Source organism: Sinocyclocheilus grahami, unplaced genomic scaffold, assembly GCF_001515645.1.
Source record: "Sinocyclocheilus grahami isolate Dianchi unplaced genomic scaffold, SAMN03320097.WGS_v1.1 scaffold590.1, whole genome shotgun sequence".
In the NCBI taxonomy this organism is placed as follows: Eukaryota; Metazoa; Chordata; class Actinopteri; order Cypriniformes; family Cyprinidae; genus Sinocyclocheilus; species Sinocyclocheilus grahami.
Window position 1 is genome coordinate 76,600 of NW_015505769.1, and position 24,626 is coordinate 101,225.

At 37.4% G+C, this 24,626-nt stretch overlaps 2 protein-coding genes across 3 annotated transcripts in view; both read left to right on the plus strand.

Annotated features, from left to right (window-relative positions):
• The first annotated feature begins 20,786 nt into the window (after window positions 1-20,786).
• Window positions 20,787-22,048, plus strand: LOC107557137 (transcription factor Sp5-like). The gene is made up of 2 exons (XM_016240468.1): window positions 20,787-20,895; window positions 21,158-22,048. Exons 1-2 carry the CDS (start codon window positions 20,863-20,865, stop codon window positions 22,034-22,036), a joined length of 912 nt encoding a protein of 303 aa, XP_016095954.1. The 5' UTR covers window positions 20,787-20,862; the 3' UTR covers window positions 22,037-22,048.
• Window positions 22,049-23,484: 1,436 nt separating this feature from the next.
• Window positions 23,485-24,626, plus strand: part of LOC107557138 (glutamate-rich protein 2-like) — a 5,397-nt gene continuing 4,255 nt past the window's right edge. For both annotated transcript variants that reach the window (XM_016240469.1, XM_016240470.1), the window contains exon 1: window positions 23,485-23,704. In XM_016240469.1, coding sequence (XP_016095955.1) covers window positions 23,697-23,704 — 8 coding nt within the window. In that variant the 5' untranslated portion in view covers window positions 23,485-23,696. The remainder of the gene's footprint in view (window positions 23,705-24,626) is intronic.

The following is a 24,626-nucleotide window of genomic DNA, read 5'->3' on the forward strand; positions in this document are numbered from 1 at the left end:
AAAAAAGCTAATAAAAATGATAAAAAATATTATAACTAAAATTCAAATTAAAACTGAAAATATCAAAATAAACGCTAATTCAAAATATTAATAAATATTAGAATAGTATATAAATAATACTAAAATAACACTGATATACTGTAACTGTACAATATTTTTAGGCAATAATGCAACAATAAACGTTTCAAGTAGTATGCTACATCCCTACATTATGACTTCGTTTTTTGGCCTCATAGCATATTTAAATAACTTATTGCATAATTTTTGTAATGTTTTTTTTTTTTGCATTTTGCATTTTTACTAATCCAATTTAATGTAAAAATGTCTTAACACTTTGAAGTAAAATCAAATAATGAGTCATGAAAGAGATGTTCACATACAACAGTAAGATGTATTTTGTTACTGCTATTTTTTTTTACTTGTTTTAGTTAGTTTAGTTTAACTAGTGACATTTTTAAAGGATTTTTAGATAATTTATACTGTAAAATTACAAATACACAGCTTTTTTGTTTTTGTTTGTTTGTTTGTTTATTTATATAGCACAGTTTAAGCACCAGGTTGCCCAAAGTGCTTCACAATATCACAATAAAATTACATAAAAACAAACATAGTCACAAATAACAACACAAATCACATAACAGCATAGGCACAATTTAAAATAACTAAACCTGCATCACAACAACTCTTCATTAGTCTTTAAAAGATATGCTTTTAACATAGCTTTGAAAACCGGTAGCGAGTTAACGGATCTAATAGTATGAGGGAGGTCATTCCACAGTTTTGGACCAGCTCACGAAAAGGCTCTACCTCCCCTGTGTTTGTATTTTGTCCTAGTAATACAAAGGAAGTGTTGATTTTCGGACCTCAGAGATCTCGTAGGAGTATAGTTTTTTACTAGTAATACTTTTTTTTGCTCTGTACGACCTTGAGAAGGGTTCAGAATTCCATTGATCCACTCAGAATTAATCCATTAGCTGATTTTCCTTACACTCACAGTGGAAATGTAAGTCAAATGCAGTGTATTGTGCTCTGATTGTATACAGCACATATTGGCAAATACAGTAGGTCATCTAGGGATTCCATATATACAGAAAATTCACTGTATACATAATTTATAGCACTGAAGTCGTCAGTAGTATGCTACTCCAGACTGCTTTTTCTCTGACCAAACACCAGTATTGTCCTCCTCTGGCTAAATCTGAACAGTGTTCCTGTTTGCATAATAAGTAGATTGCTGATTGCCTAAATAGCTCTGAGCGGCTCAGGGCGAACTTTAATTTTAGAGAGCACGGGGAAAATCGAACCCCCACTGAACAAACTAAATGTCATGATGTTTTATCCTGACAGGACATACAATAGTATTATTACTCTGACTTCATCATCAGATGCTTTACAGGCCTTTCTATGATCCTTCATTTAAATAATCAATAATATGCAGAGGACGTGAACGGTTCATCTTTACATTCACACCAGTGCTACTTCTGAACTCCGAGAATAGTTTTGACCTAAAATTGTAAAAATGCTCTTTTAGGAACATGATTTAGGTTACAGTTAGGTTATCTTATATTATGTACCTATATTTTTACTATATTTTGGCTTAACTTTTTTTATTCAGACATTATATAGACTTGACGGACGGACGGATGGATGGATAAATAACCAAATAGAGGGATGGATAGAAAAATGAATGGATAGATAGGTGGATAGATGGATGGATGACAAATGGACAGACAGATAGATAGCCAAATAGAGGATAGATAGATAGATGGTTAGGTGAACAGAAGAATGGATAGATGGACAGACAAATAGAGAGATGAAATGGATGGATGGACCGCTAGATACTATAGACAGACAAATAGAGGTTTGGATAGATAGACAGGTAAGCCTAGATGGATGGATAGATAGACGACAAATGGACAGGTGCACAGTGTCATTCACACAAACACTAAACACCATCAGGTTAATTAACAGGTTTTTACTGTAGCATTTTTTACAGTCTTTTACTGTTAAAATCACAATCATTTTTACAGTGTGTGTCCTCCTTTAGATATTAATGTAAATCTCTGTAAAGACATAAGCAGGCTGCTCCTCATCATTTGGTATTCCTCTCTGCTCATAATCAAAAGCAGAGGTCAAGCCAAGGTTAATAAGTGGGCGTCTCACTCGATGTGCACACACACACACACACAGTCCTTTAAGCCTCTCCTCCTGTCTCTCTCTCTTCATACATACAATCACACAGGCTCTATGTTTGGACACTTTTATCACGCACTCACACACACATATACATGTGCCATCTAACCTCTACTGACGTCACAGGAATCTTATTCCTTCGGCCCGATCGCTGCTTCACATGTAGCGAGAAAGCACTTGGACATGTGACTCAGAGGAAGGAAATGTCTTCTGCACTAACTGATCTCCATTTATATGATAATAGGCAGCCTGAGGAAAGGCAATTAAAGTGACAGCAGCCTGGATGTTTAGTAATACAAAGGAAGTGTTGATTTTTGGACCTCAGAGATCTCGTAGGAGTATAGTTTTTTAGTTTTTTACTAGTAATACTTTTTTTTGCTCTGTACGACCTTGAGAAGGGTTCAGAATTCCATTGATCCACTCAGAATTAATCCATTAGCTGATTTTCCTTACACTCACAGTGGAAATGTAAGTCAAATGCAGTGTATTGTGCTCTGATTGTATACAGCACATATTGGCAAATACAGTAGGTCATCTAGGGATTCCATATATACAGAAAATTCACTGTATACATAATTTATAGCACTGAAGTCGTCAGTAGTATGCTACTCCAGACTGCTTTTTCTCTGACCAAACACCAGTATTGTCCTCCTCTGGCTAAATCTGAACAGTGTTCCTGTTTGCATAATAAGTAGATTGCTGATTGCCTAAATAGCTCTGAGCGGCTCAGGGCGAACTTTAATTTTAGAGAGCACGGGGAAAATCGAACCCCCACTGAACAAACTAAATGTCATGATGTTTTATCCTGACAGGACATACAATAGTATTATTACTCTGACTTCATCATCAGATGCTTTACAGGCCTTTCTATGATCCTTCATTTAAATAATCAATAATATGCAGAGGACGTGAACGGTTCATCTTTACATTCACACCAGTGCTACTTCTGAACTCAGAGAATAGTTTTGACCTAAAATTGTAAAAATGCTCTTTTAGGAACATGATTTAGGTTACAGTTAGGTTATCTTATATTATGTACCTATATTTTTACTATATTTTGGCTTAACTTTTTTTATTCAGACATTATATAGACTTGACGGACGGACGGATGGATGGATAAATAACCAAATAGAGGGATGGATAGAAAAATGAATGGATAGATAGGTGGATAGATGGATGGATGACAAATGGACAGACAGATAGATAGCCAAATAGAGGATAGATAGATAGATGGTTAGGTGAACAGAAGAATGGATAGATGGACAGACAAATAGAGAGATGAAATGGATGGATGGACCGCTAGATACTATAGACAGACAAATAGAGGTTTGGATAGATAGACAGGTAAGCCTAGATGGATGGATAGATAGACGACAAATGGACAGGTGCACAGTGTCATTCACACAAACACTAAACACCATCAGGTTAATTAACAGGTTTTTACTGTAGCATTTTTTACAGTCTTTTACTGTTAAAATCACAATAATTTTTACAGTGTGTGTCCTCCTTTAGATATTAATGTAAATCTCTGTAAAGACATAAGCAGGCTGCTCCTCATCATTTGGTATTCCTCTCTGCTCATAATCAAAAGCAGAGGTCAAGCCAAGGTTAATAAGTGGGCGTCTCACTCGATGTGCACACACACACACACACAGTCCTTTAAGCCTCTCCTCCTGTCTCTCTCTCTTCATACATACAATCACACAGGCTCTATGTTTGGACACTTTTATCACGCACTCACACACACATATACATGTGCCATCTAACCTCTACTGACGTCACAGGAATCTTATTCCTTCGGCCCGATCGCTGCTTCACATGTAGCGAGAAAGCACTTGGACATGTGACTCAGAGGAAGGAAATGTCTTCTGCACTAACTGATCTCCATTTATATGATAATAGGCAGCCTGAGGAAAGGCAATTAAAGTGACAGCAGCCTGGATGTTTTAGGCATGCTTTGTCTCATGGTGAATAATGGAAAATAAGGAATGGTTCTGTTTAACAGTTCTGTGGCCAGAGATAAGACACGCATGCACAAACACACACTCATTAGGGTTTCACCACTCTAATTATATTGTCTAGTTGCTCTTAGAAGAGCACGTCAAGCACTGTTTTTTATGGCGGGATGCATGTCTAGTGTGAGTTATGTAAGGGTTATTTGGAGACTCAGTTCTGATTGACAGCTCTCATTCAGTGTGGATGCTCATTCATTTCAGTACATGTCTGATGTTTACCACAAGCTGGCGTGTTGCTCACACACTCATCTCTGAGTGACCAGAGTGTTTTCAGAGAGGAGCAACCTGGTCCTGTCTGAGTATATCTGCATCATTCCCGAAACACCTTTTGAATTCTGTAACATTTAAAATATGAATATGACTTTGTTGTATTTTTATAAAAGGTGTTAGATCATGCCTCCATACTAGAAATATCAGATCCAGCCCCGGATGCCAGATCCTGTCAGAAAATATCCGTTTTGTCTGGTATCAAAACAACTAGTCAGCAAAGTTGTCTAATATCCAAAACCTGTTAACAGGACCTAACCAGTGTTTTGTCTGGTACCCAAAACTGTATTAACAGTCTTCTAGTTTGGGCAATGCCCTTAAATCTTATGCACTTAAATTATTATTTACAATAGCAAGAGAATGAACAGGACGCAAATAAAGAGCCAAAGTCAGTCATTGCTCAGGGACTGAAAAAATAATAATAATTTAGATTTCTGTTATTTCATGAAAAAGTTTTTTTTTTTCTTCTTCTTCTTCTTTTATGTCAGGATTGAGGTGAAAGAGAATTCAATAAAATACTTTGCTAATACTTACTGATGTTGAATTCCCTCCAAAATGATGTCATTTCCTGGAGGATGATGTCATTATGAACTGCCTTTTGTTCAATTTTAACAGGAATTTTTTACAAAAGAATAACAGGAAGGAATATATGTAAGCTTATTTCTGCCACTAAATAAAAAATCTAATCAAATCAAATAAAGGCAATTGCAACTTTTTATCTCGCAATTCTGAGAAAAATAATTCTGAGTTTAAATTTTGCAATTCTGTTTTTTTCCCCACCACAGAGAAAAAAAAATTATAAAAGGTAATTACAACTTTTTTTCTCATAATTCTGACTTTTTATATTGTATTTATATTTCACCGTTTCAGACTTCTCAAAATTGCAAGTTGTAAACTCTATACGTTTATACATTTATTGTGTAGAGGAAATAAGCCTCCATATAAGTGATGTTGAAACTAAACACATTTATGTGTCTTTAGTATTTTATCCAATATTAGGGCATGAACATGTACAGCACAGTACAAATGAACCTTCTAACCAATCTGTCTAAATGCATTCAAGCCAAAACCCAAGTTTATAGCAAGCACATAAAGCTTATGGTGCTGATGAATCTGACCCTTTGTGATGCAGGTTTGTGATGTGTTCAGCATGACTTTAGCGGTATAAATGTTTGGCAAGTGCTTAAGGAAACGATCACAGTGCATTTACATAACAGATGGCGCCTGATGGTAATTTTCACGTGCAATTAACTCCATTCATGAAGATGGCAAGCTCAAACACTGCATTACGAGGCTGTTTGTGTGTATGTGTTTTATGGTGTTGGCTATAATTGAGAAACAAGAGGTCATAAGACATGCTGTTGTTATTTTTTTTTAAGTTTTTGATTCTCTCTTATCTGTAGTGGACTCTTGGACTCTATCTCTGTATGTTTTCATATGTGTTGGAAAATGAAATACATGGGAAGTAGAAAGGCGAGGGGTTAGTGGATGTCCTAGTGTATATGGGTAAGTGTGTGTGTGTGTGTGTGGGGGGGGGGGGCAGTCAGAACAGGCTATGTTCCAAACCATAGTGAGCTTATTACATAGGCAGTATTTTAAGGGGTTATATGCATGCTCCCTCAAAAGATGGAGGCTTTTATCCAGTGCAAATTAAATTATATTTAAGGTGTTTTCAAACCTTGATGTCACAAAGTCCACTAGTTAAGCTTTTAAAACCAGTTATGGCATAGCAATAACAGAATGTATTGTAAGAAGCTCTTCATTGTATTCAAATTCATTCAGTTTTACATCATATTGATGAGAGTTTTCATAAGCAAATCAAATTAAAATGAACTATTTTACAAATTATTAGACTTCAAGTACCACATCATAAGCTTAGCACCATGTTAATGCTAAACTCTATTGGAATCAATTGTGAGTTGAGTCTCTAGTGCACTGATTTGCTGCTGCCAATGTAGAGCGTTCCACATATGAGGTTCAGTTACTCATCAGGTTCTGTTTAAGTTAGGATGCTGCCTTCTGCATACATAAATTGAAGACAACTCAGCAGTTATTTTAGTGTTTTTTTGTTGTTGTTTTTTCTGGTTTCATTTTTATTTTAGTTTTGTGTGTTTTCGTCTTTTTTTTTGTTATTGTTTATTTTTAAATATGTCTATAGTTTTTAATTATGGTTTTGTGGATTTAGTTAGCTATAATCACCCTGCTAGTCAGCTCACTAGGTTTTAGAGCCGGTCTGAGTGTGTGCGTGCACACATCTGTGTGTCTGGGAGCGAGTGCAACCAAGCGTGAAATGATTCTGTTAGTGTCATTTCTATCACACACACACTTCCAGCATCCACACGGCGGCTCTGCATGCTGTGTCTGAGAGGCTGTGACGGCTCCCCGAGGCCTCTCACATCACAAGTTGTTTGTGTATCCTGGCATTTTTTGGAAGGCAAAGAGAAAAAATGTACCACTAGCTTTGACAGGGATTTGGAAGCAATTGCATTGTCACCTCAAACTGATTTTTTAAAATGAAGTATATTGAATACAGCGTTGAACACAGATTTGGAAAATACCAAAGAATTGCTACTATAACTCATTCTTAGTATTAATGGTTTGAACAAACCCCTAACTCTAATAATTAAATATCAGCAAGTAAAACATCCAGCATTGTTTGTGCTGCAGACATCAAATCATGATACTACAAATATTTGAATCTAATATCAGTTTTGAAAGCTCGCTTTGTGTGTCCTTTCTTTTGCTTTAGGTCAGAGATTGTTGTTCCCAATTTTAGTTTTGGAGTTAATCTGAAATTTGATCTGTTTTGAGACAGCCACAGTCTTTATCACATAACAAACCCTGTGGTTCTGCTGCAAATACTTCACAGACTGCTAAGCAGCTGAAAAAAGGTTAATTACTCTATACTAAGACCTGCACTTATGGATGATAATTGATGTGTGGGAGACATTATTATAGCACTCTTATACAGTACATAACATACATCTATGCCAACACACACATGCACACAGCAGAGGAACTGAACGAGATTTGAAACAGTCAATCACTTTATGTGGCTAAGCAAAAGCTTTTTAATTTTTTTGAAATATGTCTTTTCTGCTCACCAAGGCTGCATTTATTTAATGAAAAATACCGTAATTTTCTATCTGAAAATGTTTTAAAATGTAATTTATACTTGTGATGTAAAGCTGAATTTCAGCATCGTTACTCCAGTCTTCAGTGTCACATGATCCTTCAGAAATCATTCTAATATGATTTGCTGCTCAGGAAACATTTCTTATTATTATCAATGTTTGTTTTTGTTTTTCTCCACAGGATTCTTTGATGAAAAGTTCAAAAGAACAGCATTTATTTGAAATAAAAATCTTCATTATAAATGTCTTTACTGGTCAATTTAATGCATCCTTGATGCATCAAATAATTATTTATTTTAAAAAAGACCCCAAACTTTTGAACCATCTATATATAAACATACATTTTTAAAGTACCATGATTCAATGGCATATATGATGCACATTTTGAATACTTTATTAGAAACGTGTATATTTTTGTAATTTTCCTTCCAGGTTTTGTTCTCATTGGTCTGTTTGGTTAGCATCAGCAGTTTTAATGTGAATTCTCCCAGAGCTCACAGCTCTCTCCAGGTGTTACAGGCTTCTCCTGTCCCATTCTCTAATGAGGGGTCAGGTTTATGACTGCGGCAGACAGAGACTAATTCTGACCCGTTAACAGCTTCTCTCTGTCACTGCCGCCGGAGTCCATATCAATTATCACTGCTTACTCTTTCCCTTTTTCTCCCTTTTCTGTCTTTCTGTGTGTGTGTGTGTGTGTGTGTGTGTGTGTGTGTGTGTGTGTGTGTGTGTGTGTGTGTGTGTGTGTGTGTGTGTGTGTTTGAGAATGTTTATTGTTTGGAGGATCATGTTAAAAGAATAGTTCACTCAAATGAAAATGTTGTCATATTCTGCTCTCAAATCTCATTCACAATCATCTGCACATTATGTTTCAAAAGAATTCGGAGCAACACAACTATTTTCAACACTGGTAGCAATCAGAAATGTTCCTTGAGCAGCAAATCAGCATATTAGAATGATTTCTGAAGGATCATGTGACATGGAAGATGCTGAAAATTCAGCTTTGCATAACAATAATAAATTGCATTTATTTAAAAATATATTACAATAGAAAACAGATATTATAAATAATATTTCACTATATTACTGTTTTACTGTATTTTTGATTTTTTTATCAAATAAATGCAGCCTTGGTGATCATTCAAAAATCTTGTAGTGTTTGCAGATATTCCACTTGAAGACATGCTGTGTTTGTCATACTCATAAATGATGCTGAACACTAATGACATAAGTAATACTGATGATACTGCTTCTGCTTAACTTTTTTTCAAAGTTTTTCATTTTACTGATTTCCAGCCATTTAACCAACTGTTTCTTTCAAAATATAATTATTTTTTTAATGAGTGTATTTATAAGTTACTAATGAATGTCTAGACCTTTCTGTTGCTTTTACTTGTGTTTGGAGAACTTTGAGAGCTCCGTCCGCCATGCTTTGCAGGTTTCATAATGCACATGAACAACCAGTCAAACTAATATTTGTCTAAGCTGCCACTCACCTGCCTGCAAAGTATGAAGAGGAGGGTAGAAATTGTGTGTGTGTGTGTGTGTGTGTGTGTGTGTGTGTGTGTGTGTAAGTAACCTAACAGGGCCTGACAGTTACTTTACATTTCTCAGCAGTCAGAGTCACTCATTACAGAGCTTGCAACTCATATTCCACAGACACATATTCCTCCACAGTTTTATGCAATTATTTTGGATTTATCATACAGACTCCATTCCAGCTTGTTTAGTATTGAAAATAAATATTGATATTGAAAGTATAACATTATAACTTTGTTCAAATCTATGAAATTACTTAAAGATTAGTTCATTTTGCTGAAAGAGATTGAATGAGATAATCAGTAAAATGATCCAATCTTCCGATCACTAATAATTTCATCCCTAAGGAGTGTTTTCTATTTTTGTGTTCTGAAACTTTGTTTTTAAGTATTTAGAATTAAAATTATTTAAAATTAATTTTTTCCCAAAAAAATTTAATGGCATTAACAGTTTTAGAAAATTGACAAAAATGTACTAATAATCTTCACTTGCGTGGTTGCTCTCAAATTTATAGAAGCTTATTTCCGCCACAAAATAAAAATAGTAACAACACTTTTTTTACTTGTGCATGAGCAGTGAAATGACTTGCAATTGTTGCTTTTGTTTAAAGATTTATTTTTGGCGTTTTTGCCTTTATTATGATAGGACAGTAGCTAGACAGTAAATGAAGTGGGAGAGAGAGGGGGATGGGATTGGGAAAGGTCCGTGAGCCGGGACTCAAACTCGGGTGCTATATGTCGGCACTCTGCCCATGAGGCTATCGGCTCCAACACAATTTTGAATTTTGTCGTAATTTACTTTTTGAGTTTTTATCATAAATATTACTTCGTTTCTCATGATTTAGAGTTTTTTTAATCAACGGTATTACTAAGTGTCTCATGATTTAGTTTTTATCTCATGATTATGACTTAGTATCTCATAATTTTGACTTTTTATGTCATAATTATGAGTTACCAAAGCATGTTTTTTTTATGATGTCTTTAAATTTTAGACCCCAGTGTAAATTATGCACACAATATACATAAACCAAATTCATGGGAAAGGAGAGTTAGTTGAATATACTTGTGTTTCACCAGCATCTCTCTGCAGTAAATCATAAAGTGTTTTTATATCTGTTTAATATTTAATTCAGTGTAATTTTGTACATTGTCAAACAACAGCTAAATGTGTTTATGGCCGATTGTGCTGGTATTCAGTGGCAGTAGTGTGTTTCTGGTGTTCCTGGAGGAAAACATGAAGTTACCTTGTGTTCTTCCTCCTCTTTTTAACAGTGCAAAAATATTAAAAGTCCCTGAAGATAAAGTTTAGTGACATTTCTCCATGTTAGTAGTTAATGAACCGTAGAGAACAAGATAAAAATGTGGATTAGAAAAGGAATGATTGATCCCATTGCTTCTTCATTATCACTGGATGTATATTCAGCCTCTTTTAGAAATGACTTTGACTTTTATCCAAAATGTACTCTGCTCATCACTACAGCAATGAGCTTTCAAATGATATTCAAATGCTGTAGGGACAAAATACCTAAAATAGACAATAAATTGGCTGCCAGTTCAGCAGCAGTGCTGTGATTGGCTGGAGGGCAGAAAACAAGCATCTCTCCCGAGGGACGGGAGATGAATAGAGAATCTGATTCCCCAAGAGCCAGCTGCTCCAAGAGGCCCTCGGGAACCTTCACCTCTCAGTCTCCCGGGACAGTCAGGGTTAATAGATGATGAAGGGTAATCTCATGCTGAATTAGAGAGAGAGTGTGCACATGAGAGAGAGAGAGAATGCTGAATAATGGAGCTCATATTGTATCAGACTTTATTTGACAGTTCAGTGTCAGAAATACTATTAGAATGGAACTGAAAAATATTTCCAAGAACAAATCCCTCTTTAATAGGGTTTAATGTGCAATTGCCCTAGAAAACAAAATCTTAATTATTAAAAAATTTTTACACATTGACTCAAACTACTGGCTTCATTTGAAACAGGTGGAACATTTCATATGAGAAAATTTGGTAAATCATAATTATTACTTTAAAAAAGTAAATTATGAGATACAAGGCTATATGTGTGAGATAAAATTTCAAAATTGTGATTGATTTAAATATAAATAAGTCAAATTATAGTTGAATTATAAGTCATAACTTAAAAAGTAAAATTTCTGAAATACTTTGTTATAATTATGAGATAAAATCTCTCCGCTGCGCTTCCGCGTTCGTCACTTCTGAGCGGCTCATGTGCAAAGCTGACCTCATACGTCATCCGCCCGGAACTGCTTCCGTTTACAACAGTGAGCGCAAACTAGATTCAAGTGATTATTACGTTTTGAATATGAATATTTTTCTTACAAAAACACATCGATTCGCAACAGGAGGCCTTTGTTCACCCCCCGGAGCCGTGTGAGACACTTTTTTTTATGGATGGGCACTTTTTATTTTACTTCTTTTGGACTGATACATGCAACACCCGCCGAGTGCCATTAAACAGCTTGAAAGATCAAAGACAATTTTTAATTTAACTCTGACTGGATTCGTCTGAAAGAAGAAAGTTATATACACCTAGGATGACTTGAGGGTGAGTAATTTATGGGCTAATTTTCATTTTTGGGTGAAGTAACCCTTTAAGGCGTATTGAATGTTAAAATGCGTTTCAAATATAAAGTTAAGTGGGTATCATTACCCATTTTACTCTTAGTAATTTAATCATTTAAAAAATTTCATAATATAAAAGTTCAATTTAGAAGTATTGTATTGAAAACAAAATAAGTGGTATCGCCCATCCCTACTTACTGACCCCAAACTTCTGAATCTACATGCTTTATAATGTGTGTAATCTCTCAAAAATACCAAAAACAACAGACCAGTCCCTCATTTATCCTGTTTTGAACACTGCTATTCACAAAATATTCTCTGCCCCTTTGATAGTCATTTATTTAGTATTTTTGCTTATTTTATTTTTTTTTTCAATTACAAATAAAAGTCGGCATGAAACGGATGTTGCAATTGTCTTTTCTTCTCTACTGTGACGTATATTCGAGTGAAACAGCATCTGAAATGAGAGGGCGGGACTTGATGTCGTCTTTCGGGAATTGATTGGATCGTTGGAAGGTGGGGTGTTGCTAACAAAATGGAGGCAGATCTGAATGCCAGTTTGCAGTTAGTGGTGGGGGATTTCTCTCCACTGGATTCACAGCCGACACCTAAGCATGAATAAATGTTTTATTTATTAAGGATGACGACGACGATCAACGGCACAAAACATGCCTAAACAGCGCGCGTGAGAGAGAGAGAGACTGCCTGAATGACTATGCGTGTCCTCCATCCAGTTAAGTCATATTCGTGAAAAAAATTAGTTTGCGATGTCCTAAGAGTAATGTTGTCGTAATATCCTAATATCTTTTCAATGTTCAGGGGTAACGTACTCCCTCATGACTGGTGTCAGTGCTATAATGTGAAGCATCAGCTTCAGCTTTTCCCCTGTCGTTTATCCCAGCGTTTACCCCTGGGGATTTCTCTCCACTGGATTCACAGCCGACACCTAAGCATGAATAAATGTTTTATTTATTAAGGATGACGACGACGATCAACGGCACAAAACATGCCTAAACAGCGCGCGTGAGAGAGAGAGAGACTGCCTGAATGACTGTGCGTGTCCTCCATCCAGTTAAGTCATATTCGTGAAAAAAATTAGTTTGCGATGTCCTAAGAGTAATGTTGTCGTAATATCCTAATATCTTTTCAATGTTCAGGGGTAACGTACTCCCTCATGACTGGTGTCAGTGCTATAATGTGAAGCATCAGCTTCAGCTTTTCCCCTGTCGTTTATCCCAGCGTTTACCCCTCACGTCACTAGCTCCGCCCTTGCACCATAGCTCATGACCGGAAGAGAAGATGAGTCGTTTTGAGGGGGAGGGGAGGTTAACGTTTTTGATCAAAGATCACATGAACTTTAAAAAAAATAATGAAGTGCATGGATAAATTATTTATTATAAACACTACAGTATTCCATTAAAAAATAAGAATTTTCCATTTTGATTTCATGGTGACTTTAAAGAAATTCCCTGACTTCCCTCTAAAATCACAGAAAATTAAGAAAGGTCTGCAGATTTTGCCTGGACACCGATATCCGCGCCTCCATCTTTTCAGCTGCAGGTATTTGCATCAAAATATCATCTCAGTGAAGGCATTCAGAAACGCAGCATTGCAACTTTGTTCAAGGCCATGGCTGGTACTATAATTAACATTGATTGTGACTTTGATGTGCTTTCTGGGGAATTGGAAATGTGCTCATCAAACCAGGTTCAGACATCATTAGCTGAGCAGCTCTGTCTCCTGTCAATTACTGAACTACTTCATTCACACACCGTCTCTAATGGCAGCCTACAGTTCTTTATCACTCTGCAGCGTTGTGGCACTCGTTTAATGCAGTTTTAGAAGACTGCTGTACTTTACTGTTTTCACACAGCAGGACCATTGAAAAATGAGAAAATGAGCGAAAAATACTTGAAATGCTAAAAAGGTGATGAGTTTCATGACCTAGAATATATGTGTAAATATTAACAATGCACAAAACTGTCATGATGTTGGTAAATGTAAAGCACTCACAGGCAATACTGCAAATATTATAAATGCTGCTCATACAGATGAAGCTAATTGGCCCAGACCTCTTCTGATTGGTTCATGCCCGATCTGCTCTAATAACCATTACCACAGGAATAATTACAGACTAGACTCAATGTTATAATTTCTCTCTCTCTCGTTCCCTCTTTCTTGTTCGGTGTTCCTCAAAGGAAAGGTCTGATGTAACCTGGGTCACTCTCACACCCTGGAGTGCATGTTGAAAGCATTCTGATTCTATTAACAGGCATCTTCCCCCCTAGGCTCTTCTGACCCAATAACATGCTTTTTTTATTGTCATGCCAAGCGAAATCCAAAATTTGTAATAAAGAACTGCTTTTTGCAGAGAAGACATGTGGAATCCAGCCCGCCAATGACATACATATAAGGTACATATACATATACAATGTTTATCACACATAAAAACACATTTTTTACCCATGTGCATATTTTGATTGACTAAAAATGCAGGACACTGTTGGATATTTCTGTTTAAATTTAGCTCAACACTTAAGTTAAAGTTGATTCTGACTTTAGAGGTTCACACAACAAAAATATGTATTTTAACACACCTTAAAATACCCATTCATTAACAGTGATTCTGGAATAATTATATGACTGCATTCGTCAGCTTATGTACTATTGAGCAGGACCGTATACCACACACATGTAAACCGATTCAAACGGCCCACAGTTCATGACCCAGGGCTAAACTGCTCGCCAGAACTCTGGCTTTTAAACACAAAACCAGGCTTCACCTCAAAGCTGGACTAAGGGAAACAGAAGAGAACTATCACATTACTGGGGGAAACTTTTAAATTAAAGAGAGCCAAGTTGGAGGGCCTTCATGTAGGCCTGAGAGGACAATGGATGCTTTCTGTCTTCATGAGACTTCAAAGTTGCGTGCCGTGAAGGAGCAGAGTTCTGCTTTGTTGTGGAAAGCCACAGATGTTGCTCTAGTTCTAGACACCCTTGTAAGCATTTCAAGAGGTATTCAATAGCCCAGCCTCCCACACGCTGCCTCTTAACCGCGTCCTTCACTTTCACTGCGTCATCGTGAATGGACCAGCAAGTTTCCATGCTGTTCTTTTTAAATCGTTGTAATATTATTAAACTGTAAAATCTTTTATTTAAAGTTTCTCAAAAGTAGTTGGTGAAAGAAATTATCAGAGTGTATTCAAATATATTAAAGTTTTCAAGTTTTGTGTGCAATGTCATTTATCATTATGTTTGTACAGATTTCTAATGTGTATAATTTTTCAAAAATACAGAAGCAAAACACTCTAGTTCCATCTACCCTCCATAAGGTTCCATTATTTGTTTGTTTGTTTATTCCAAATGAAATATACTAAATTTGATCCAAAAGAGCAGTTTAGATTTTGATGTGCATGGGACATTCAAATTGTATGTTCCTGAAAAACTTGTTGCTATGATATATTTCAGAGAGTATAAACTGATGTTCCTGTGCATTCCTTTTAAATTATATTGTAGTTTTGTTTGTTTGTTTGTTTTTGTTAAACTTATATTGCACTGATTTTTAAAATACCTGTTATTACAAAAAATTACTTTTAAACTGAAAAATGGCAATAAAACAGAAATGGCAATAAGCAAGTTACAGTGGGGCAAATAAGTATTTGATACACTGCCGATTTTTCAAGTTTTCCCACTTACAAAGAATGGAGAGATCTGTAATTTTCATCGTAGGTACACCTCAACTGTGAGAGACCGAATCAAAAAAAAAAATCCAGAAAATAACATTGTATGATTTTTTAATAATTAATTTCCATTTTATTGCATGAAATAAGTATTTGATACAATAGAAAAATAGAACTTAATATTTGGTACAGAAACCTTTGTTTACAATTACAGAGGTCAGACGCTTCCTGTAGTTCTTGACCAGGTTTGCACACACTGCAGCAGGGATTTTGGCCCACTCCTCCATACAGGTGTTCTCCAGATCTTTCAGGTTTTGGGGCTGTCGCTGGGCAACACGGAGTTTCAGCTCCCTCCATAGATTTTCTATTGGGTTCAGGTCTGGAGACTGGCTAGGCCACTCCAGGACCTTGAAATGCTTCAACCGCTCCTTAGTTGCCCTGGCTGTGTGTTTGGGGTCATTGTCATGCTGAAAGACCCAGCCACGACCCATCTTCAATGCTCTTACTGAGGGAAGGAGGTTGTTGCCCAAAATCTCGCAATACATGGCCCCATCCATCCTCCCCTCAATACGGTGCAGTCGTCCTGTCCCCTTTGCAGAAAAGCACCCCCAAAGCATGATGTTTCCACCCCCATGCTTCACGGTTGGGATGGTGTTCTTGGGATTATACTCATTCTTCTTCTTCCTCCAAACACGTCGAGTGGAGTTTATACCAAAAACTTCTATTTTGGTCTCATCGGACCACATGACCTTCTCCCATGCCTCCTCTGGATCATCCAGATGGTCTTTGGCAAACTTCAGACGGGCCTGGACATGTGCTGGCTTGAGCAGGGGGACCTTGCCCACGCTGCAGGATTTTAATCCATGACGGTGTAGTGTGTTACTAATGGTAACCGTTGAGACTGTGGTCCCAGCTCTCTTCAGGTCATTGACCAGGTCCTCCCGTGTAGTTCTAGGCTGATCCCTCACCTTTCTCAGGATCATTGATACTCCACGAGGCGAGATCTTGCATGGAGCCCCAGTCCGAGGGAGATTGACAGTCATCTTGAATTTCTTCCATTTTCTAATAATTGCGCCAACAATTGTTGCCTTCTCACCAAGCTGTTTGCCTATTGTCCTGTAGCCCATCCCAGCCTTGTGCAGGTCTACAATTTTGTCCCTGGTGTCCTTAGACAGCTCTTTGGTCTTGCCCATAGTGGAGAGGTTGGAGTCTGATTGATTGAGTGTGTGGACCGGTGTCTTTTATACAGGTAACAAGTTCAAACAGGTGCAATTAATACAGGTAATGAGTGGAGGATAGGAGGGCTTCTTAAAGACAAACTAACAGGTCTGTGAGAGCTAGAATTCTTGCTGGTTGGTAGGTGATCAAATACTTATTTCATGCAATAAAATGGAAATTAATTATTTAAAAATCATACAATGTGATTTTCTGGATTTTTTTTTTATTCTGTCTCTCACAGTTGAGGTGTACCTACGATGAAAATTACAGATCTCTCCATTCTTTGTAAGTGGGAAAACTTGAAAAATCAGCAGTGTATCAAATACTTATTTGCCCCACTGTACATGTATTCAGTGTTTCGTCCTATCTGCTTCTACAAACCACATCAGTGTCTTTAACCCTGGCCAGTTTCCATAAGGGGGTCAGTGTGCGCGGATTTAATTACAGCACAGTATATATAGCAGATCAGTATTGATCAGACCAGATCTGCTGTGTGTGTGTGTGAGAGTATGTGTGTGTGTGTGTGAGTGTGTGTGGTGGGGGATTTCTCTCCACTGGATTCACAGCCGACACCTAAGCATGAATAAATGTTTTATTTATTAAGGATGACGACGACGATCAACGGCACAAAACATGCCTAAACAGCGCGCGTGAGAGAGAGAGAGACTGCCTGAATGACTGTGCGTGTCCTCCATCCAGTTAAGTCATATTCGTGAAAAAAATTAGTTTGCGATGTCCTAAGAGTAATGTTGTCGTAATATCCTAATATCTTTTCAATGTTCAGGGGTAACGTACTCCCTCATGACTGGTGTCAGTGCTATAATGTGAAGCATCAGCTTCAGCTTTTCCCCTGTCGTTTATCCCAGCGTTTACCCCTCACGTCACTAGCTCCGCCCTTGCACCATAGCTCATGACCGGAAGAGAAGATGAGTCGTTTTGAGGGGGAGGGGAGGTTAACGTTTTTGATCAAAGATCACATGAACTTTAAAAAAAATAATGAAGTGCATGGATAAATTATTTATTATAAACACTACAGTATTCCATTAAAAAATAAGAATTTTCCATTTTGATTTCATGGTGACTTTAAAGAAATTCCCTGACTTCCCTCTAAAATCACAGAAAATTAAGAAAGGTCTGCAGATTTTGCCTGGACACCGATATCCGCGCCTCCATCTTTTCAGCTGCAGGTATTTGCATCAAAATATCATCTCAGTGAAGGCATTCAGAAACGCAGCATTGCAACTTTGTTCAAGGCCATGGCTGGTACTATAATTAACATTGATTGTGACTTTGATGTGCTTTCTGGGGAATTGGAAATGTGCTCATCAAACCAGGTTCAGACATCATTAGCTGAGCAGCTCTGTCTCCTGTCAATTACTGAACTACTTCATTCACACACCGTCTCTAATGGCAGCCTACAGTTCTTTATCACTCTGCAGCGTTGTGGCACTCGTTTAATGCAGTTTTAGAAGACTGCTGTACTTTACTGTTTTCACACAGCAGGACCATTGAAAAATGAGCTAGTGAAAGAAAAATACTTGAAATGCTAAAAAGGTGATGAGTTTCATGACCTAGAATATATGTGTAAATATTAACAATGCACAAAACTGTCATGATGTTGGTAAATGTAAAGCACTCACAGGCAATACTGCAAATATTATAAATGCTGCTCATACAGATGAAGCTAATTGGCCCAGACCTCTTCTGATTGGTTCATGCCCGATCTGCTCTAATAACCATTACCACAGGAATAATTACAGACTAGACTCAATGTTATAATTTCTCTCTCTCTCGTTCCCTCTTTCTTCGAGCAGCTCTGTCTCCTGTCAATTACTGAACTACTTCATTCACACACCGTCTCTAATGGCAGCCTACAGTTCTTTATCACTCTACAGCGTTGTGGCACTCGTTTAATGCAGTTTTAGAAGACTGCTGTACTTTACTGTTTTCACACAGCAGGACCATTGAAAAATGAGCTAGTGAAAGAAAAATACTTGAAATGCTAAAAAGGTGATGAGTTTCATGACCTAGAATATATGTGTAAATATTAACAATGCACAAAACTGTCATGATGTTGGTAAATGTAAAGCACTCACAGGCAATACTGCAAATATTATAAATGCTGCTCATACAGATGAAGCTAATTGGCCCAGACCTCTTCTGATTGGTTCATGCCCGATCTGCTCTAATAACCATTACCACAGGAATAATTACAGACTAGACTCAATGTTATAATTTCTCTCTCTCTCGTTCCCTCTTTCTTGTTCGGTGTTCCTCAAAGGAAAGGTCTGATGTAACCTGGGTCACTCTCACACCCTGGAGTGCATGTTGAAAGCATTCTGATTCTATTAACAGGCATCTTCCCCCCTAGGCTCTTCTGACCCAATAACATGCTTTTTTTATTGTCATGCCAAGCGAAATCCAAAATTTGTAATAAAGAACTGCTTTTTGCAGAGAAGACATGTGGAATCCAGCCCGCCAATGACATACATATAAGGTACATATACATATACAATGTTTATCACACATAAAAACACATTTTTTACCCATGTGCATATTTTGATTGACTAAAAATGCAGGACACTGTTGGATATTTCTGTTTAAATTTAGCTCAACACTTAAGTTAAAGTTGATTCTGACTTTAGAGGTTCACACAACAAAAATATGTATTTTAACACACCTTAAAATACCCATTCATTAACAGTGATTCTGGAATAATTATATGACTGCATTCGTCAGCTTATGTACTATTGAGCAGGACCGTATACCACACACATGTAAACCGATTCAAACGGCCCACAGTTCATGACCCAGGGCTAAACTGCTCGCCAGAACTCTGGCTTTTAAACACAAAACCAGGCTTCACCTCAAAGCTGGACTAAGGGAAACAGAAGAGAACTATCACATTACTGGGGGAAACTTTTAAATTAAAGAGACCCAAGTTGGAGGGCCTTCATGTAGGCCTGAGAGGACAATGGACGCTTTCTGTCTTCATGAGACTTCAAAGTTGCGTGCCGTGAAGGAGCAGAGTTCTGCTTTGTTGTGGAAAGCCACAGATGTTGCTCTAGTTCTAGACACCCTTGTAAGCACTTCAAGAGGTATTCAATAGCCCAGCCTCCCACACGCTGCCTCTTAACCGTATCCTTCACTCTCACTGCATCATAGTGAATGGGTCGGCAAGTTTCAAGTTTTTGTTGTCAAATATGTAAAAAAAATATTATTAAAATAATAAAGGTTTCTTAATCCCAACTAAGGTAATATTCATTTGGAATTTTTTTTTTTAAAAACTCTATAATGTTCCAATATTTGTTTGTTTATTCCAAATGAAATAGGGCAAATACATATTTAAAACTAAATTCAGTCTGAACGAGCAATTGAGTTCAGATTTTGCTGTGCATGCTGGGACATTCAAATTGTATGTATGTTCCCGAAAAACTTGTTGCTATGATATATTGTACTGTTTTTTTTTACTTATATTTTACTGATTTTTAAAATACCTGTTATTACAAAGATCAACTTTTAAACTTAAAAATGGCAATAAAACTAATCAAGTTGCATGTATTCTGCATCCACACAATTTTATAAACTTGCACACATTATTTTGTTTTCTTTCTCTAAAATGGAGCTTTAAAAAACTTTCATTGGTAAGCAGTACTAGTATATATATTCTTACAAGTATGTGTATTTATTTATTTATTTCTCTTTTATAAGTTTGACAAAGCAAAACTTGAACCTGTATAGTTACCCCTTTATTTAATTTAAAGTTGCAACTTTTCATATTTTGCTAACTAACATGCATTACCCAAAGATACTAATTTTATTTAAGCCACAATTACAGTATGTTTAAATGTATCTCTTCAGTGACATATACTCTACATTTTTATTATTTCTTTGATCCATTCAACTTCAATCCAGATTAATTAATTCATTAATTGCACCTCCTTCATCTCTACCCATCTCACCCTCCAAATAATCAATTCTTTTATTATCCAAAGCAGCAAACTCTCAAAGGATTTGAGCTCTTCCGTTATTCTTTGATGATTGGGCAGCGGTAATCTTCAAAGGCAAAACTCTTCGTTCTGACTGGCTGGAGTTCTGATCAAACTCTATGAAATCATGCCAGTGTGTTCACTTTGCTCCAGGAGTCTCCCGTGAGTTGTTTGAGGTGCGCAGTTTTGGGAACGGTAAGGATTCTGGCTCGAGAAGGTTTCACTGGTGTGGCATAACTGCGATTGCCATAATGCGCAATGACCCACTGGAAGTTTTCCTTCAGGTGCGTAAAGATGATTCTCTGAGGTGAACTGTCCCAAACTTATCATTTTGATGGATTTTAAGCGTGCATGTTGAGTTAGGGAGGATTAATTATTTTAAGGATTCACTTTGAGCATTCATTTGCACAAAAAATGGTGCAAGTGTCATTTAGAGCAGTGGTTCTCACTCTTTAAATCGCCTTCAATAAGTGCCAGAATCAAGAATTGGATTAGAGTACTAATAAATCAAACGTAATTTTTAAGAATTGGTATTATATTTCGTAGGATTGGACGCCAAACTCGACCCCAGAATCCATCAAAGGATCCCCCTTGATGTTGCTGGAAGACACCTGTAATCGCATCGGCCATACCCGTGCATCCAGATCCATGGAGCACCACCAGCACGTCCCATATGAAGGTTCCCCACCTAAGCTCTTCCATCCCTGGAGAAGTGATGGTTCCACACATGCAAATTTCTCACAGCACCTCCAAACCTCCTTAAATCCACACCACGAAATGCCACTGACACCCCCGGCGGAACACTATGACTTCTCATCCCTGAAGATGTTGCCTTGTCCGTCCGCATGCGCTACTCTTCCCACGTCAATTTCAACTTATGCACCCACCACGCACTCTGGACCTTTGGACCAATGGTGGACCCTGCAGGACGCCGGCACTGCCAATCACTCCTCAACACATAATTTCCAGATCCCCCGTGGGTGGGTTCTGGGCCACCCTGAGCTCGGCCAGTACCAGTCTCAAATCGCCACCCTGCTGCACTCTAAGTCGCGGAGATGCCGGAGGTGCATGTGCCCCAACTGCCAAAAGAGTGGCTGCGCGCCGGGCAGGAGAAAGCAGCACGTGTGCCACATGCCGGGCTGCGGGAAGGTCTACGGCAAGACGTCGCACCTGAAGGCGCATCTGAGATGGCACGCAGGGGAGCGGCCGTTCGTCTGCAGCTGGATGTTCTGCGGGAAGAGCTTCACGCGCTCGGACGAGCTCCAGAGGCACCTGCGCACGCACACCGGTGAGAAGCGCTTCACGTGCCCGGACTGCGCCAAACGCTTCACGCGCAGCGACCATCTGGCCAAACACCTGAAGACGCACCTGATGCACAAGAACAGACTGGATCACATCAACACAACTCTTGAACAAAAGTCTTAGATTGTTCAAAGTACTTTTCTGAACACTTTTTGCGGGCCATCTCAGTAAATATAAAATGTTGGGGTGTGTTTTTAATTCAAGTTTAATTCAAACACCCTCATATTGGGGCTAGTTGTCACATTTGTTTGTAAATGTGTATATACATTTTATTAATTACAATATTTGCTGGACAAAACAGTGGGTTCACATTTTTGTATGTTTGCTCAATTGCTTTCATAATTGCTTTGTTGTTTAAATATAACAGAAAAGCAGGTTGTTTAATGTCTTTGAGACATCTTACGCCATATATAGTGTGACAAGATGCTCAAAAGATGTGGATTAAGTCTTTCTTTCTGAGAAATGTTCAAAAGCGTTTGCATAGTTAAAACTTTGAGGTAAGTGTCTATACAGAAATGGTTTTGACCCTAAGAAATGTTTAAGTAATGTGTGGCAACTAGGCTAGTCAAAGTTTTCCCTTATGCAATATGGTAGCATTTGTATACAGGCGAACACTTGAGAGGTGTAACTTAAATAAAACATTAATTGGTATTTATTACCTTCGTTTTCAAAAAGACAGTACTCTTATGGGCTAAATTGAGTGTATATTATTTTTTACTTTACTGTTTGTTTGTTTTTAGGGCACCAAAAATACACTACTTTAGTCGCTTTTTAATAATTTGGAAGTTTAAAATCCTCATGGACCAAAGAAGAGTGTATTTTGTAGACTACTGTTTTTATTATTATTATTATGAATTTTATGCTGTAACATTGTGTACGACAAATATATTGTGTCCTTTTTTTGTTGTTGTATTGCTTCAAACAGATTAACAAAAGATTTTAACATATAGATACAACACAACCTATTCACATTATTACAATCATACAACTTACAGGAACAAAAAAACAAAACAAAAATGTAAATAAATATTATAAATGTAAAAAAATGAAACAGATATTTCTTCCTTTTCCCTAGAGACACATTTAGTATACAAATGAGTTGAAAAGCATAGCGGGGACATTATTTTTCAAAGAATTTCTCCATAAAATTTAACAAAATTTCATTCTTTTTGTTATTAATTAACACTAAAGACTTTTTTAACAACTCCATTTCTTTTATGAACACTTCACATTTAGGTATACAATCCGCACATTTTTGTTTATGAATGTAATATTTACCATGCAAAATGTAAAAGTTTACAATATATTTAAACATTTTACTTTTGTGTGTGTAAGAACATATAACATCTTTTAAAGATAATTTAGAATTAACATTTCTTGGGGCAAATAGAAAAAAAGCTAACATCAGTATTTTAAAGTGTACCTCTTTGACTTTATTCAACATGCAAAATTGATATGGATTTAACCATGCCGTATTTTGTTTTGGAACTGGGCCACTATTGACACTGTGACGTAAGACGTTCGTTCCGGAAGGAGCGTGTTGCGCTCGGATTATTTAGAGGTGACGCAACCGGAGGGTTGCTATGGACACAGGACGCTCGTCCGCTGCAACCTTCCAGTGTTCTCAACCCGCAACGAGGCTTCAGAAAGCCTAAAGAAACTTTAAAGAAGTGTTACTGTAGATTAAACATTTTATGACAGATATATTGAAAAATATTACACCTTCAGCTCTCAAATACAGTCGACAGATCTTTATAAATATAAAGTTAGACACTTCGCGCAGATGAACAGGTAAGAACCTTCATGGCACTTTTAATGTATTAGCCTGTGTTTTGCATAACTGGCATTTTTCAAACAGTTTATGCCTCGTTTTCTTTATACATGGCTGGTTCGCTGTAATTGTTGCTTTGGAATGTGACTCTGATTGTGATCAAGGCTTAAAATATTCAACAGACTCTTGAATTACAGGCAATACTGTACATCACGACGGATCTAACTTTCCTCAAGTGGACTGTTAGCTATACTGTATGTTTAAATAATATCATGAGCCCTGTTTAAAGCTGGTCCATGGTATATTTTTACATTAAAGGGGTCATATGATGCGATTTCCATTTTTCCTTTCTCTTTGGAGTGTTACAAGCTCTTGGTGCATAAAGAAGATCTTTAAAGTTGCAAAGACTAAAGTCTCAAATCCAAAGAGATATTCTTTATAAAAGTTAAGAGTCAGCCACGCCCCCCTAAAACGGCTCGTTCTAACACGCCCCCACATGTCTACCTCACTATGTGGAAATATTTGCATAACGCTGTAACAATTCTCGCTGTAGTTTTGTTGCCGCCGACATGTCGTGGAGACGCTGTGTGCGTCGTTGTGAAAGTGAAACTACTTTGTTTGGTCTTCCAAAAGAGGACGATATCTGCTTTGTCATGCCTAGAGCTGATCCGTGCTGGTCACTGAGGAAATACATCAACTTCGCGCTGTGGATCTCCGGACCGGCTTTCACCGTGGACGAAGCAGAGTCCAGCCTGGGGTCGTCACATGCGGTTGCCGCAAGGCCTCCGGGCGCTCCATTCTCAAGTCCACCCGCCACCGCTCACTCGTTGTGAAAGTGAAACTACTTTGTTTGGTCTTCCAAAAGAGGACACGACTAGAAATCAGTGGTTAAGTTGTATTTACAACACTGTTCCAGAACACTTCAAAGCAAATATCCAGATG